The following is a 14,978-nucleotide window of genomic DNA, read 5'->3' as shown; positions in this document are numbered from 1 at the left end:
CATGTCTTGTAAGGCAGGTCTAGTGGTTATGAACTCTCTCAACTTTTGTTTGTCTGGGTAAGTGGTTATCTCTTATTTGATATTGAAAGATAGCATTGCTGGATACAATAATTTTGATTGGTAGCTTTTTACTGTAGCACTTTGAAGATATAATTCTACCTCCAACTGACATTTTATGTTTCTAATGAGACATTTACTATTATCTGTATTGGAGCTTTCTTATTTATTACTGATGTCTTTTCTTTTGATGCTTTATGAAATGTTTCCTTGTTTGTACCATTAAATGCTTAATACGTCTTGGGGTAGTTTGGTTCTATTTGAGTCTGATTTGTGACCTTTGACCTTTCTGTACCCAATCATTTATATCTTTCTTCTGGCTTGGATTTTTTTTTTTTTTGCTTTTATTTCTTGAAGAGAAGTTTTACCCCTTTTTTTCTTTTTCTAGTACTGCTTGAATGCCAATGATGAAAATATTTGCACTTTTGTCATGTTCTATAAATTTTATAATTTTTCTTCATTCCTGTTCAGTCTTTTCTTATTTCTCCCCTGAGTATATTTTTAAATAGCTTTTCTTTGATCTCATTGTTTATTGTGGATGATCTATTCTGCAGTTTATGCTCTCTATTGCATTTTCATTTTTTCTTTGTATTTTCACTTCCAATATTTCTATTTGATTTATTTTTCTCTATTAAATTTCTTTGCTAGGTTTCTGAATTATTTCTGTATTTTCTTGAAATTTGCTGATCTTAAAACAGCTATTTTGAATTTTGTTTCAAGAATTTCTAACATCTCCATCTCTTTAGGTTGGTACCTTATTTTGAATACTTGGCAAAGTCATTTTCCCTGGTCATTCTTGATGTTTATGGTTGTATGTTGAGTCTGTATATTGATAATGAAAGTATTTATTCTGGACTTTGCATTTTAGATTTTTCCATGATGTTATGGAAGGGATTCTGAGAATAGTGTTTTAGTCTTCAAAACTATGACTGATGTCACCACTTCAATGTTAAAGGATTTTCTAAGCCCAAGTCTTTTGTAGCTAAAGAAGCTCAGTTTGGAGTCCAAAAAGGGGTTTGTGCTGTGATAAGCTTCTGTTCCATAGATCTAAGATAATGGACCTATGACCCAGCACATTGATGATCATTGGATTACTCATTGTGTCTGATTGCTATGAACAAGAACTGAGGTATAGGTTTGTTTTGGGCCCACCACTGAAACCAGTATCTTCAGGATTATCTCTGTTGTCACATGTAGGCATGTTCCTCCGTGAATTACTGGTTGAACAGGTCCTACTGTCAGATTGCAGTTGAGAATGGCTGGATCCAATTTTTACAGCCATTTCTTAATTCACAGTATAATCAAGGACAGGGCAGCATCTTGAAGGAATGTTTCTTGTCATGCATCTCTTTAGTTTTCCAGTAGGCAAATCTGTTCTCAGTCCATAACTAAGATGGTCAAGACCAAAATCAGGGATGTTTGAGGACCTGATGAAAACAGTGGTTGGTAAGCCTCACATCTCTCCTTAGTACCTTGGCTTGGTAAAACTGCTCTCAGAATTCAGCTGGGAATGGCTAGAACTTAAAATTAGGGTTAATTCCATAATTTTCTATAGGACCAGTGTTGGTAAGTCTAGTAGGGGCAATTCCCAACAGTTCTTTAAACTATAATTGAGAGGGGCCAGATCTGACATTCATGATCCTTTCTGGAACTGCTATGGGCCAGTGGTCAACAAGTGTGTGTGGATGTTTGTTGAGGGAATTCCCTGCATAAGTGAGACAACTGCAGGGCTGCAGTGGAGAGTGCTTGTAGCTGAGACAGAGGCACATGCAGATCTGCTATTAGATATAAGCCAGGAAGCCAGGCCCAGTGGTTCAGAATGCTACATATCTATGCCGTTTTTTTATGTGAGCTGTTCTATGATAGGATCATAGCTGAGAGGAACTGAAGCTGAGTTACTGGGTAATCTTTGGATCCACTTCTGGAACTTACATCAGCAGATAGAAAACCATATCTGCTAAGATACTGGTTTTTTGTAATTCCTCATGGTCTTCCAGAAAATGGTTTTTGTTACAGTCATAGAAAATTATACTGAAGCCTTCTAAAGGCAGTGGACCTTAAAAAAACAGCACCCAGAATCCTAAAATCTTGGGATGCTTCAATTTGAAAGGGTGCTAGGGTTAAATTCTATTCTTAGCACTTAGTGAATCAACTAGTCCAGCAGGAGTGAAAGACTTATTAGGAAATAATTGGAGAAAAGACAAGGTAGATATATTGACACATATTACCAGAGTAAGGTATTTGGACTTTATTTTTCATGCAGTCATTAAGCATTAAAAATTCTAGAGCAAAATATGTGATGAAAGAGATATTTCACAAAATTTATAAAACAGTTTATGTAGAATGAATTGGAACAAAATGAAGCAATCTATTAGAAGTAACTGAGGAATGAAGAGATGAAGGCCTGAATTAGGATGTCATAAGTAGAAATGAAGAAAATTGGAATGTTGCAACCCATATTACAATGGAATAAAAATATTGGAGACTGAAGATAAAAGGAGAGGATGGGGAAAGTTCATAGTTTTGAAAACTGATAGCATTTCCATATTGGTGAAAGAACAAGTAAAGAGTATGGAATTTGGGGATTCATATGCTGAGTTTGAAAATACAGTAAAATGTATCCAAATTTGAATGTTAACTACTTGTCCACTCTTTAACATCACGGTGGCATGCCATGTAAACTCCAAACTGCCTTTATTTTATGAATGTTTCCAATAGTGGTATGATTTATATTATGTGGGGAATTGTGTATTTGATTTATTTTAAGATTTCCTAAGATGCATTGATTCCACTGATATTGCCAGAGTTATTAACAGGATACACAAGTAGAAAAAGGTTTCACATCATATACTAGCATTTGTATTATAACCTTTGTTAATTATACTAAGGCCTTTATTAGAATTCAGTCAGTGTATGACAAAATGTAAGCATGTTTAACAGTGCTAACACTAACTAGGCCTACAGCACATTTCATCTAAGTAGGGAACAGAGTCATGTAAATGAAGGATAAAATAGCTTCACATTTAAACACTTTCTATCAAGTGATTAGTCAACCCTTAAATTATCTATGCCATAAGATTTCTTTTTGTTGATGTTAAAAACAGATATTTAATATTAGCAAGGTAATGAAACATTGCATTTTTAAATAATAGATATAGATAGTTCAGTTTATTTATGAAGATTAATGTATAAATGTGAATTCTTTTACATGAGCCTTGATACTTTAATATGTTACTCATTAAAAAAATAGAGGTTTTCTTTTATCATCTCAACAGCCTTATGTTAAAGGTAAATTTTTTTTAACTTTTCTAATTCTAATGGAATATGGGTTTTGATGTGTTTAATATAGCCAGTCACATTTAAGTTTTAGATATGGTTATAAATTCTGACAAAGGGAGTAAATAGTTATAGAATCTAAATGATCTTTTCTTTAGTGTGATTTTTGTTCCTTGTACTGATAACTCCTAGAGACAAGAGGAGCCATACACTTAAGTTCTCATGAACCAAAGACTGATTGATGCTCAGTTTAACATAATCACCATTTTATGAGAGTTACCATAGTGACCAGTTTCCAGTTATCAACTTGAACAATTTCATATATGATTAATGTTAATTGCCCATTTTGCATGGATGACTTATTCCCAGTTACTGAATTGGTTGCTGCTGCCTTTGATCTGGTTGGGAATACAATACAGTGCAATAGACAAGTGATCAGTTTGCCATCACCGAGAAAAGATGGATTCAGGTTGCTGTGAGGTCAGAGTTTGTTTCTCTTCATAAACACTGAAAGGTCAGGTAGAGTTTAACTACCATTGGCATCCTTGAAATCTTGTAATAAATGTCAGACATAAGAGATTATTATTAATCCATGATTGCAATTAAAATTCTTAGTGTACTGGCAAAAATGGTGTTTCTTATTTCATTTATTAAGTACACTGAAAGAACATTGTTCTTACAGCAGCTGAACAACACCTTCAAAGTTAATGTCATTCTTGGTTTTCTAACTTCTAATATAAGCTAAAAAAATCACACATTCAGGGATTGTTCCACAGGACTTTAACTATCAATAATAGCTCTAAAAAGCAAAAAGTAGGGCTGAGGTTGTGGCTCAGTGGTAGAGCACTTGCCTAGGATGTGTGAGGCACTGTGTTTGACCCTCAGCACGACATAAAAATAAATAAGCAGAATAAAGGTATTGAATCAATCTCCAACTAAAAAAATTTAAAAAGCAAAAAGTAAATACCAGGTCATTGCTAATAGATGCCACTTCATTTATACAATTGCAGTGGAATTTCCAAGTTGCTGGGCTTACTACCACTCTTTCACTGCCACTTTATATTCAGAAACTTTCTCGGTCTATCCCAGAATGTTCTTTCTTTAACTAATATTAAGACAAGCTTTCATTGAATAGGTTGACATGACTTGTAATTCCTCACCAAATTAAATACTGTCCCTATGATTTATATTAAATATCTTTAAGGCCTATGACTTAATGAATTAATTTATTAACTGATTTTTCCCTTTGGAACAAGAAAATCACTTGTCTTCTCTTCCTTACCCCCTGATTCATAAAGAGATGATGACATGAAATAAATATAACAGTGAAACTTCTTACAGTGTGTGTGTGTGTGTGTGTGTGTGTGTTTGTGTGTGTGCATGTGTGTTTTTGTGGAACAAATCCAAGGACCGCCACATGCTAGGTAAACCCTCTACCACTAAGCTATCCCCTAGTTTTGAAATATTTTTTAAAATTATTTATATTTATGTGTTGCTGAGAATGGAACCCAGGGCCATACTTGTGCTAGGCGAGTACTCTACCACTGAACCACAACCACAGCCCAAAATGTCATAATCGTAATGAGCAAGTATTAACTACTTTGTTTGTTATAACTTAGAATAGATATGTAACAGAATGTGTCATATTTTATTCACACCAGAAGAACTACTGAATATCTCCCTTGGAGAACTGTCAACTCTGGAAAGTTTATAAACTGGAAGATAATCCTCTGAGGGGAATTCCATTCAATTGCATATGAAATATTTTTCAAGTTTGTTTATTCCTTAATCTCAGGAATATGAGTTACTATTTAATTTATTATAAAGAAGTTTAAAGAATGAAGGGGGGATAAAATAAAATAAAATAATTGAAAATAATCCATTCTTCCATTTACCACCATTTTGGAAAGTTTCATTCACTTATTATTCACTAATAAATGATATCAAAGGGTGGGGGGAATGAAGGGGGAAGAAATATCAGGATAAATTATTTTAAAGGTTGGTCCCAGAGAAAGAATTGATATTATATAATATTATATATAGAATTGATATTATATATATATAATATCAATTCTATAAAGCTGAATCTCTGAAAGATTTACATGAACTATTTAAGAAAAGTTTTGTGATTTTATGGTATTATTTGCCTTGTATCTTAATAACTTGCCTTTAGAGTATACATGGGTGATATATTGGAAGAGCTATTTGGATGGGAACTTAAAAAAAACCTGTTTATTTATAGAGTACAAATAATAACCTTGTAATTAAACTGAAAACAAATAATTGCCAAGAAGCAATTATCATTCAATTAAAGAGTAATTACATGGTTATTTGTGCCCTGTAAAATAAAGCATTACTGAGATCAGTAATGCAATCAATATTTTAGCAGAAACAGTATGCTGCAATGATGGACCTTTCAACCTATGCTGATTAAATTGTTATCCATATAACAGTTAAATCACCACATATTTATTTGTCTTGATTAATATGTAAATATCTGTCTGATGCTAATAATGCTCTTAAAGATAAGAAGTATGGAATTATCATCTATCAAGAATGTTCTTTCCCAACTTTCCACAGAATCCTCCATAGTCTCATCTTATCATCAGAATTGCATTCTTGGAAATGAAATGCAGAAACTTTATTTCTAGGAATGTTTCTATAGAGAATTATGAAGTCTAATAGTAAGACAAAACTTATCTATTATTTGTATGGAGCTTTACTAATTGTAAGGAAATTTCACAACCCTAATGTCAGTTAATCTACTGTGGGGCCCTAGTCTTCACTTCAAAATTAAAAGAAAGGCATCTCAGTGTGTGAATTTTGCTCACTGATATATTCAAATGTGTTTGGAAGCAGATAGCATCCAATCATACTCACTAAAGTGGCAGTAATAGATTTTATATAATAATGAAAGTATATATCTTTATCACTAGACTACAAGATCCTCAAAGGCAGAACATGTTCTAGGTTCTCAGGATGTAGCAATGAAAATAAATTAATAAATAAACAGACCGAAAAACTTACCTTTGTCAAGCTTTTATTTTGACCTTGGTTTTATGGACCCCTGGCACTATGGCAGGCGCATACTAAGCAGATACCTCAATATGTTAATAGATGACTGAATAAGTGATATTGCCTTTGCATATGTGTGACTGTGCGGGTGTGGGTGTTTAGTCCTTAAGCAGATCTACATGATTCCAAAGCAGTGAAGAAAATAAGACAGTGGCATCTATCTGTAGTGATCTTTACATTTTTTATACTGTCAGATTTGAGTGGACCTTATTTTGAAGCTTCTATATTTCTTTTGGAGTCTAAGGTTTTTTTTTTTTTTTTTTCAAAAAAAGTTCTCCTGATGATTAAATGATGAAACTGCTCTGCTCATGTTTAGGAGAACGCAACAAACTAAGGTATACAAGGAAACTGTAGAAACAATCAAAAACCATTTCCTACCTATGTCAATTAACTAATTTATATACTTGATGAACCCTACTGTGTGCTAGAAACCATGAGAATTTCTTAACATTCAATGACAGTTTGTCATTAAAACCAGACATGAATGCTTTCTTCATGGAAATTAGCTTCTAGTTGGGGATACTCCCTATCATACTAACAACATAAACTTAAAAACTGAGAAGAATATTAGAATGTAGAATATGACCTCTACAGTTTATAACATATGTAGTCGATATTACCAAGCCATTTGTGACATAAGTCAGGAATTCTCCAATAGAGATCTCATGAAAAGAAATGTAACATTTTTTCCTCAAATCTTGCAATTTAAGGTAGAACCAGTAAGCCAAGAAGCCTGTAATGTCCCCCTATTCTAGCTCAACTTATTAGAAAAGAGCTGTTTCAAATAGTGAGGACTGACTGAGAAATTTGGAACAAAACTGGTTAAACCATCCATACAGCTTTTCAATGGATGTTGTTAGCAGCTGGCAGTCATATGGCTCTTCATATGGAAATAGAGCATCCTGCTGCTTAGTTTTGAAGGCAGCCAGTCTGAAAGTAATCTGAATATGGAGACAGCACTGAGATGTTTACAGTGGAAAATTACAAAGGATAATCAGGTGAATTTAAATAGAGTTAGCAAGCTTGAGATCTCACAAATGGAGAATGACATGAGGTAACACTTAGAAAGTATAGGTTTGGTGAAGATTATTTAACAAAATAGCATGTCTTCTTCAAGTGACTGATATACCCTGGTGAACATTCAGTGATCCTGGGATTCTTTAGGATATTTGAAGTAAATAGCATATTTTTATTTTCAGTATTTAAAAGACTTAGGAAGCCACAACAGTGAAAAGTTAAACAAGGTAATAACAGCAAATTAAATAAAATAAATTGGGGTCAGAATCAAGTAGAAAGGAGAGAAGAATCAGTTTGTAATATTGAAACATTAAATGAGAAAACAGAATTTGTTGTGCTGCATTGATACACAATATTTATCTCCAATGGAAGAAAATAACACTAGCACAGTGAATGAAAAATGAACTAGGTAATAGTACCTCTGTGTAAGGTTGCTAGAAGTTGTCTTCATTTAATAAAAGCAGAGTTTGTCTTATATTGATGGAGCACTTTGCTACTGCAAAGTTGATAGAATGTGCATTAACTTCAATTTCTTCATGAACCCAAAGTTATTTTTTTGGTAATGTTGTCTATCTGAATGAACCCCATATGTTTTTTGCTGCTTAAGTTATTTAATATAATATTTTGTAGTATTTTGTCAAAAGTCCTATTATTCAGCTTTGTAAAATGAATTTCTACTAAAAGGCAGCAGCAGAATTGTAGGCAACATAAGAAAGTAGTTTTAAAATATATCAGGAGAGTTGAGAACAACTTGATCCTGATATTCTTTGACTTATAATTTTTTCAATGTGATGAGAGCCTCCAGATGGTGTTTTTGGTACACTAACTGGGTAAAGGTACACAAAGGACATGATAGATGCAAACTTTTTTATTTATTTATTGTATGAATAAGCATTTACAATTGCAATTTCTGAATTCAGGAGAAGAATGTACAAACATGATAGGTGAGGTTAATATTTTAACTTTAGTCTCAACTTATCAATTAAAAATACCAATCAATCTGAGAAAGAAAAAGACAGTCTAGCTTGCAAATCTGTTAGGTTTTATTAGTATAGGTACTTGGAAAGTGAACTGCTTCTTATTTAGCATAGTTTAAAAAATAGGTACGAACCAAACATGGTGGTTCACACCTATAATTCCAGTACTCTGGGGCTGAAGCAGGAGGAACACAAGTTCAAAGTCAGTCTAAGCAGTTTAGCAAGGCCCTGAGCAATTAAGCAAGACCCTCTCTCAAAATAAAATATAAAAAGGGCCAAGAATGTGGTTCAATGGTTTAATGACCAGTACTATATATATATATATTTTTTTCTTTCATATATATATATATATATATATATATATATATATATATGAAAAAACAACTTAAGGTGGGGATTCCTTAGACTCCCAGAAGCTGTGAAATGCTAATAAACATCAGCCTCCCCCCCCCCAGCATCTCTCAGCTCTTTAACCCTTCCTTACCTTTGCCACACTGAGCAGAGACTAAATCACATTCTGTACAGTTGAAATTCTGTGAGTCACTATCTCAGTTCTTAGTTACATATATTAATGCTGGGGATCATGTGTAGTTTTAAAAGCAGGAGGTAACTTAGGATTTCTCATAACAGGTGAGCTATATTGCAAAGTGCTAGCCTGTGAATTGAATCTAAACTAGAAATTGATCCTTTTTGTCTTTAATGTTTGACATAACTACATTGGGCAATTTAGTGGAAAGTATTGGTCTTTTAGTAATCCATGACAATACATAGTCTCTAAAGTTCTATCACTCCTGGCAATTAAATGAGATTTAGAAAATGAATATAGCAAGTGATGATATTTCCAAAATACATACATTTAACCTGATCTTTGTTTGTCTGTTTTTCAACAGTTCAAGGCCTGGTAGGCCCCCTAAACGTTCTTTGGGAGTGTTGCAAGACAATGCCCGCCTTCTGCCCCATGCAGTCCCAGGCCTCCTATCACCAGGACTTATCACTCCGACAGGTAAGAAAATCCATCTGATGATCAGCCTTGTCTCTTCATACTGTCCAGCATTTGAAATAAACTAATATTGATCTAACTGCCTTGTCCTTCAGAGCTTTTCAAGCTCTAGTAGAGGTTACATTATTGAGTTTTTTGAGTATTCATGAAAACAAGTTTCGTTACTCCAGCAACTCTGAAATAAAATGGATATTATTTTAAAAAATGTTTCTCCTTGCAGGAAACCCATCTCATAGTTTTTTTTTAGTATGTATGTATATATTTGTTTGTTGGGGTCAGGGATGGGGGCATTGGCCAAAAAAGCATCATTTCAAAGTCTTCTATAGAATGCAGCTTGCTTGTTTATTTCATATATCTCAGTGATATTATTTTTATATCTAGGGGACCTGAGCATCTGTGTATGTTATTCAAGATAGTACAATAGGTTAAAAACAATAGAAAGAAAATGCATCATTCATAAAGAAACGTAATTGGAAAAAAATGTGCAGGTGGTCATTGTGCTGCATGATGCTTTAGTGTTTTTCATTGAACACTGTGATTAATTGGTAAAAATACTGGTCTCATAAATCAAAATCAAACTCACCTGATTCTCTAAAAGGTATATACAAGTATGCCAAAAATTGGAAATTAAGCTTAATATTTCTGTAATTGAGTATTTGAAAACTATTAAAATTATTACAGTGTAGAAAATGAATTTAAGAACAATGAGATTATATATACACCCCTTCAATGATAGGAACATTTATAAAACACCTGCTTTGTTTGGATGTTAATTTCTAACTAATATAAAAATATATAAGTAGTGATGTTGGTCACAGTAGGGAGAAAAGAACATAAACTAATAATTGTGTTAAAGTGTGATAGAGAGCATAATACAAATATAAGCATGGTGCTATAAGCTCCAATATGGAAACACTTAAATGACTTTGGTAAATTGGGCAATGCTCAGAGGGATGAAAACCTTAGAGTTATATCTCATAGGTTGTTCGATAGATGGAAAATCTGAGGAAGAATATTCCAAGCAGAGAGAAACACACATAGATAGACACTAATGAAAAAGATCCCAGGGTTGTAGGGGGAATAGTAAGTAGATTGAAGAGACTAGAACCGAGATTTGAGTTAGCAGACTTACAAATGACATGATTAGAACTGAAAGGAGGAAATAACTTTCAAAGCTAGCTTTTGATTCACCATATTAAGTAGTTTAATTTTTCCCTAAAGACCAATAGTTTCCACAATTTATTTCAGGACTTTTCTCCATGGCTGACATGAAATTGGTGAAGACCTTACACTTCTGCCTCAGAATTTTATATGTTCTTGCTCACATAGGATATTGTTTTCTTTTGTTAAGTAAAACTTCTATATATAAAAGGAATCACTGCTAAAAACTTGAGTAAATTTTCAAAACAATTGCTGTAAAAGGTAGATAACAATGAAAGTTACAGAAGAAGGAAGGTCAGTTGCTACAGTTCAAGGGAGAAATACAAAGTGTCTGAACAAAGACAATTTCAATAGAGTAGAAAAGAGTTCTGGAGTGCTTCAGTAATTAAAAGTAATCACACTTGATAATCAATTAAATGTAGATGGAGAGTTTGGGGGAAAGGACAATGAATTTGATAAATTTAAGTATTTATAAACAGATTCTGATATAAGCAAATTGCCATGTGTATATAAATAAATGCAGAATTTGTAACAGCACATAAAATATATCTTGGGGCTCAAGAAATGATATCTATTTCTATATTGCCAGAACTTTGAAAAAGCACCATGTGCATAATCAAATCTCTTTTTTTAAAATTTTCAGTTGTAGATGGACACAATACCTTTATTTTATTTATTTATGTGGTCCTGAGGATTGAACCCAGTGCCCCATGCATGGGAGGCAAGTGCTCTATTACTGAGCCACAACCCCAGCCCATGTGTCTGGATTATTAGGGAATGCATAGATGGAAGAAAAGAAAGGTTCTCAAATTTGCTTTGAAACTAATCCATTCCTGAGTAAACGTTAGTAGCTTATCTATCAAAGAAAAGCTGTAACTTAATGTACATTAAGTTCCTATTATGTATCAGGCATTGGTATTAAGTGTTTTATATATATTTCATTTAACCTTTGTAGTACTCTTATGGATATACAACACTTAATACCAATATAAATATTCTATGACTCAGTGAGTTTAAATTAATTGCTTAAAGTCATAAAGCAAGTGAATGGCAGAGCTGAGTTTCAGACCCAGGTCGATTCCAGAGCCCTTACATTTTACTTGATGTATATGTTTCATGTCCTGCACATTTATGAAGCATCCTATTTATATATGCGACTTCAGCTCTAGAGTAATCTCCTTCTTATTTTTCATGAACTTATTTTATAACCTAAGAATATCTTACTCACCTGCAGTCAAATGTTAGAAGAAAAATGCTTTGTAAAACCAAGTAGAAATAATTTGGGGGATTATGTGATATTTTGGATTTGGCATTCAACTTTATTCCTCCATTAGCAAAGATATTTAAGATATAATCATTTATTGATTTACATCTCAGTGAATTTCATACTTGGCATTATATCAATCTTGTTTTATAAACTTAAATGTGATTAAGAGTCTTTTTCTATTCAAGAGTCCTTTTCCCAAAAAGATTATTGAAATGGTTTGCAAAACTTTATATTTTTAGGTTCTGCAATCTGAGAATATATTTTAAAGTGATATAGAACAAATATATACAGACACAGACACACACACACACACACACACACACACTTACAGACAACTGAAAAATTATTTGTCAGAAAGAATCTTTGCTACCTACAGTTTCTATGTCATATGTATGGAACAGTTTATTTGAATCCTGCTAGATTTGCCTAAGCAATGGATTTTGTTCTGCATTCATTTATATTATTTTTCTCCGATTCTTTTAGCTTAAAGACAGGGTTTTAAAGTACCATAAAACCTAGGTGTGGTAGTATATGCCTGTGATCCCAGTAGCTCTGGAGGCTAAGACAGGAAGATCAATGCCAGCCTCAGCAACTTAGGGAGGCCCTAAGCAACATAGCGAGAACCTGTTTTAAAATAAATAAATAAGAAAAACAAACAAAAGGGCTGGAGATGTTGCTCAGTGGTTAAGCGCCGGGATAAATCTCTGAATCTTATGACCTCAAAAACAACAACAAACAAACCTAACAAAAATGTACCATAAAAGAATGATCAGGGTATGTATTTTCAGATATTGTGACATTTTATATATTATTTTTTGTCATTAAATTATTTCTCATCAGCTATTGGAAAAAATACCAGTGAAAAGAGTTACATATAGTTAAGATATTATTAGATTTATTTAAGAGTATTTCTTCAATTTAGATATCTTAACATATACGTCTTTAAATTTTTTTTTTTAGTTGTAGATGGACACAATACCTTTATTTATTTGTTTATTTATTTATTTTGATGTGGTGCTGTGGAGAGAACCCAGTTCCTCACACATGCTAGGCAAGAACTCTGAAACTGAGCCACAACCCCAGCCCTTAACATATAAATCTTAAAAGACACATTATAATGGCAGGTATGTCATTGTTTCATTTACATAATATAAAGGTTAATATATTTCATCTGATTTTATTTTCTTTTGTAATTGGTATATTCTTTCATACTCCACTAGTTCAGAATTTGTCATAATTCAGACCATGGCTATGCTGATATCTCAGGTGTTAAAAAATTAACTTGTTTAGCAAATTAAGTGTATAAACAAGAAGTGTGTATATGTGTGTATGAATGTGTATATGGGTGTAGTGACATTAAAATACTTGTGGAGTATTTAGGTACCTAAAACCGCTTTCACAAGATCTGTTATAAAAGTAATCAACATATCAATTACTGATGATTGATCTTTATTCATGAGGTAGGTCTCATAAGTTTTATCCTTTATTGTCATATATTCATTTATATATATAATTAATATTATAATTAATATATATATGGACAGGTAGGTAATATCTCTAAATATATGTAGTTAGAGATACACATATATTCATTCTTTCATGTAACATGCATTTATTGAACATTACTCTGCATCATGAATATAAGGAAACATTATAACACTAAAATAAAATTAATTTTGTGGTTCAGAATTTTCCCAAATTCTACCCAACCTTTTCTGTAGTTATTCTCAAATCATGAAGTTTCACTGCATTTTGCTTTCATGTATATGGACTAATGATATTCTTAGGTGTTTCTTTCTCTGTATCTATAATATTTTCAATATCTTAATTCACAAATAAAACATTAACACATAAAAATCATATTTTCTAGTATTTTCTGTAAATTTTCATGCTATAGGGAAAAAAAGAGGAAATATTATACCCATTTTTTTGTGTTTCTCTGCTGAAGAGTTACTATCCTAGGATTACAATGAAGGGATGAAATAGCTGTATGAGCTCTTGAATTTCCCAGAAGATGACTGCTCCCCTTTCCTTAGCTTATGAAACATTTCAAATAGACAGATGTGGAATTTGGCCTGAGAGAGATTTACACTTACAGCTGACAAGGAAGTAATAAAGTGCTTCGGATGAAATTCCTGTAGTGTTCATTCCTTAAAATGTAGTAGATTTTTTAGTTCTTTTTTAGTTCTTGATGTGTTTTGGAAAAATATCTTTAAGAATGCCAGCAGTCATCTAATTCTTTGGGTAATTGAGCCCATGAAGATCTAATCCAGTGATAGTAAGTACAATGCCATAAGTAGAATTATATTTGGTCTTAGTGTGGTGGTGTCACCTTCATGGTATGCTATAATGCCAATGAGCCTGATTGCATCATTGGAATCAGTGTCTCTCTCTTTTCATAATGTATTTCATTTTCTTACTCATTTAGTTTGAATGTTAAGGACTGTTTGTAAGGAGAGATCCTAGACTGTTCTGCTTATAAAAAGAAGAAATCAGCTCCTCATTCTAGAAAAACCATGTCAACCATTGTTATGACTGAACTAAAAGATATCAATTTCTGGGAGTATCTGTGGATTTTTCAGTGATCAATATTGTAGAGCATGGTTCATGTCACACACATGGTAAGTGCTGTTTAATGTTTCATTGCATTTTCTTCATTTCTTATGTGCTCAGTAAGAACCACTGGCCTAACTGGAGCCAGAAGTTGAATTACTAATATTTCTACCACAGTGTTGGGGGGTTGGACTAGCACCAATTTGCATTTTCTATTCTTAATAGATAATAATATATATAATTTTAATACTAAGAAAGACATTTATTTTATTAGCAGATTCTAGGTTTCTCTGTAGGCATCTATCAGTGGTTTTTGCAATTTATAGTATAACTACTTTAACCTAAAAATGTCTCTAGTCAATTTTTTAGGTTCTTGTCAACCATTTTCTTTTTCTCTGTATGGGTGGGTAGCTCATAGTACAGAACACGTTGCATATTTTCAATGTAGATGGAGGAGAGACCCTTGGACATTAACCATACCTTAGAAAATTATATTGATGGTGATGATGATGATGATAGTGATAATGGTGTCAGCACATATGATAATCTATGCAATGCTTTACCATGTATTCCCACATATTTAAAGTGAGCATAC

At 32.8% G+C, this 14,978-nt stretch overlaps 1 protein-coding gene across 1 annotated transcript in view; it reads left to right on the top strand.

Annotated features, from left to right (window-relative positions):
• Window positions 1-14,978, top strand: part of Dach2 (dachshund family transcription factor 2) — a 527,975-nt gene that overhangs the window by 230,932 nt on the left and 282,065 nt on the right. Inside the window, exon 3 of the mRNA XM_077793629.1 lies at window positions 9,293-9,405. Within this exon, the coding sequence (XP_077649755.1) occupies window positions 9,293-9,405 (113 nt within the window). The remainder of the gene's footprint in view (window positions 1-9,292; window positions 9,406-14,978) is intronic.

This window comes from Urocitellus parryii, chromosome X (genome assembly GCF_045843805.1).
Source record: "Urocitellus parryii isolate mUroPar1 chromosome X, mUroPar1.hap1, whole genome shotgun sequence".
Classification (NCBI taxonomy): Eukaryota; Metazoa; Chordata; class Mammalia; order Rodentia; family Sciuridae; genus Urocitellus; species Urocitellus parryii.
Note: the sequence above shows the minus strand (reverse complement) of the source record. Positions and strands in the feature narration are given on the sequence as shown.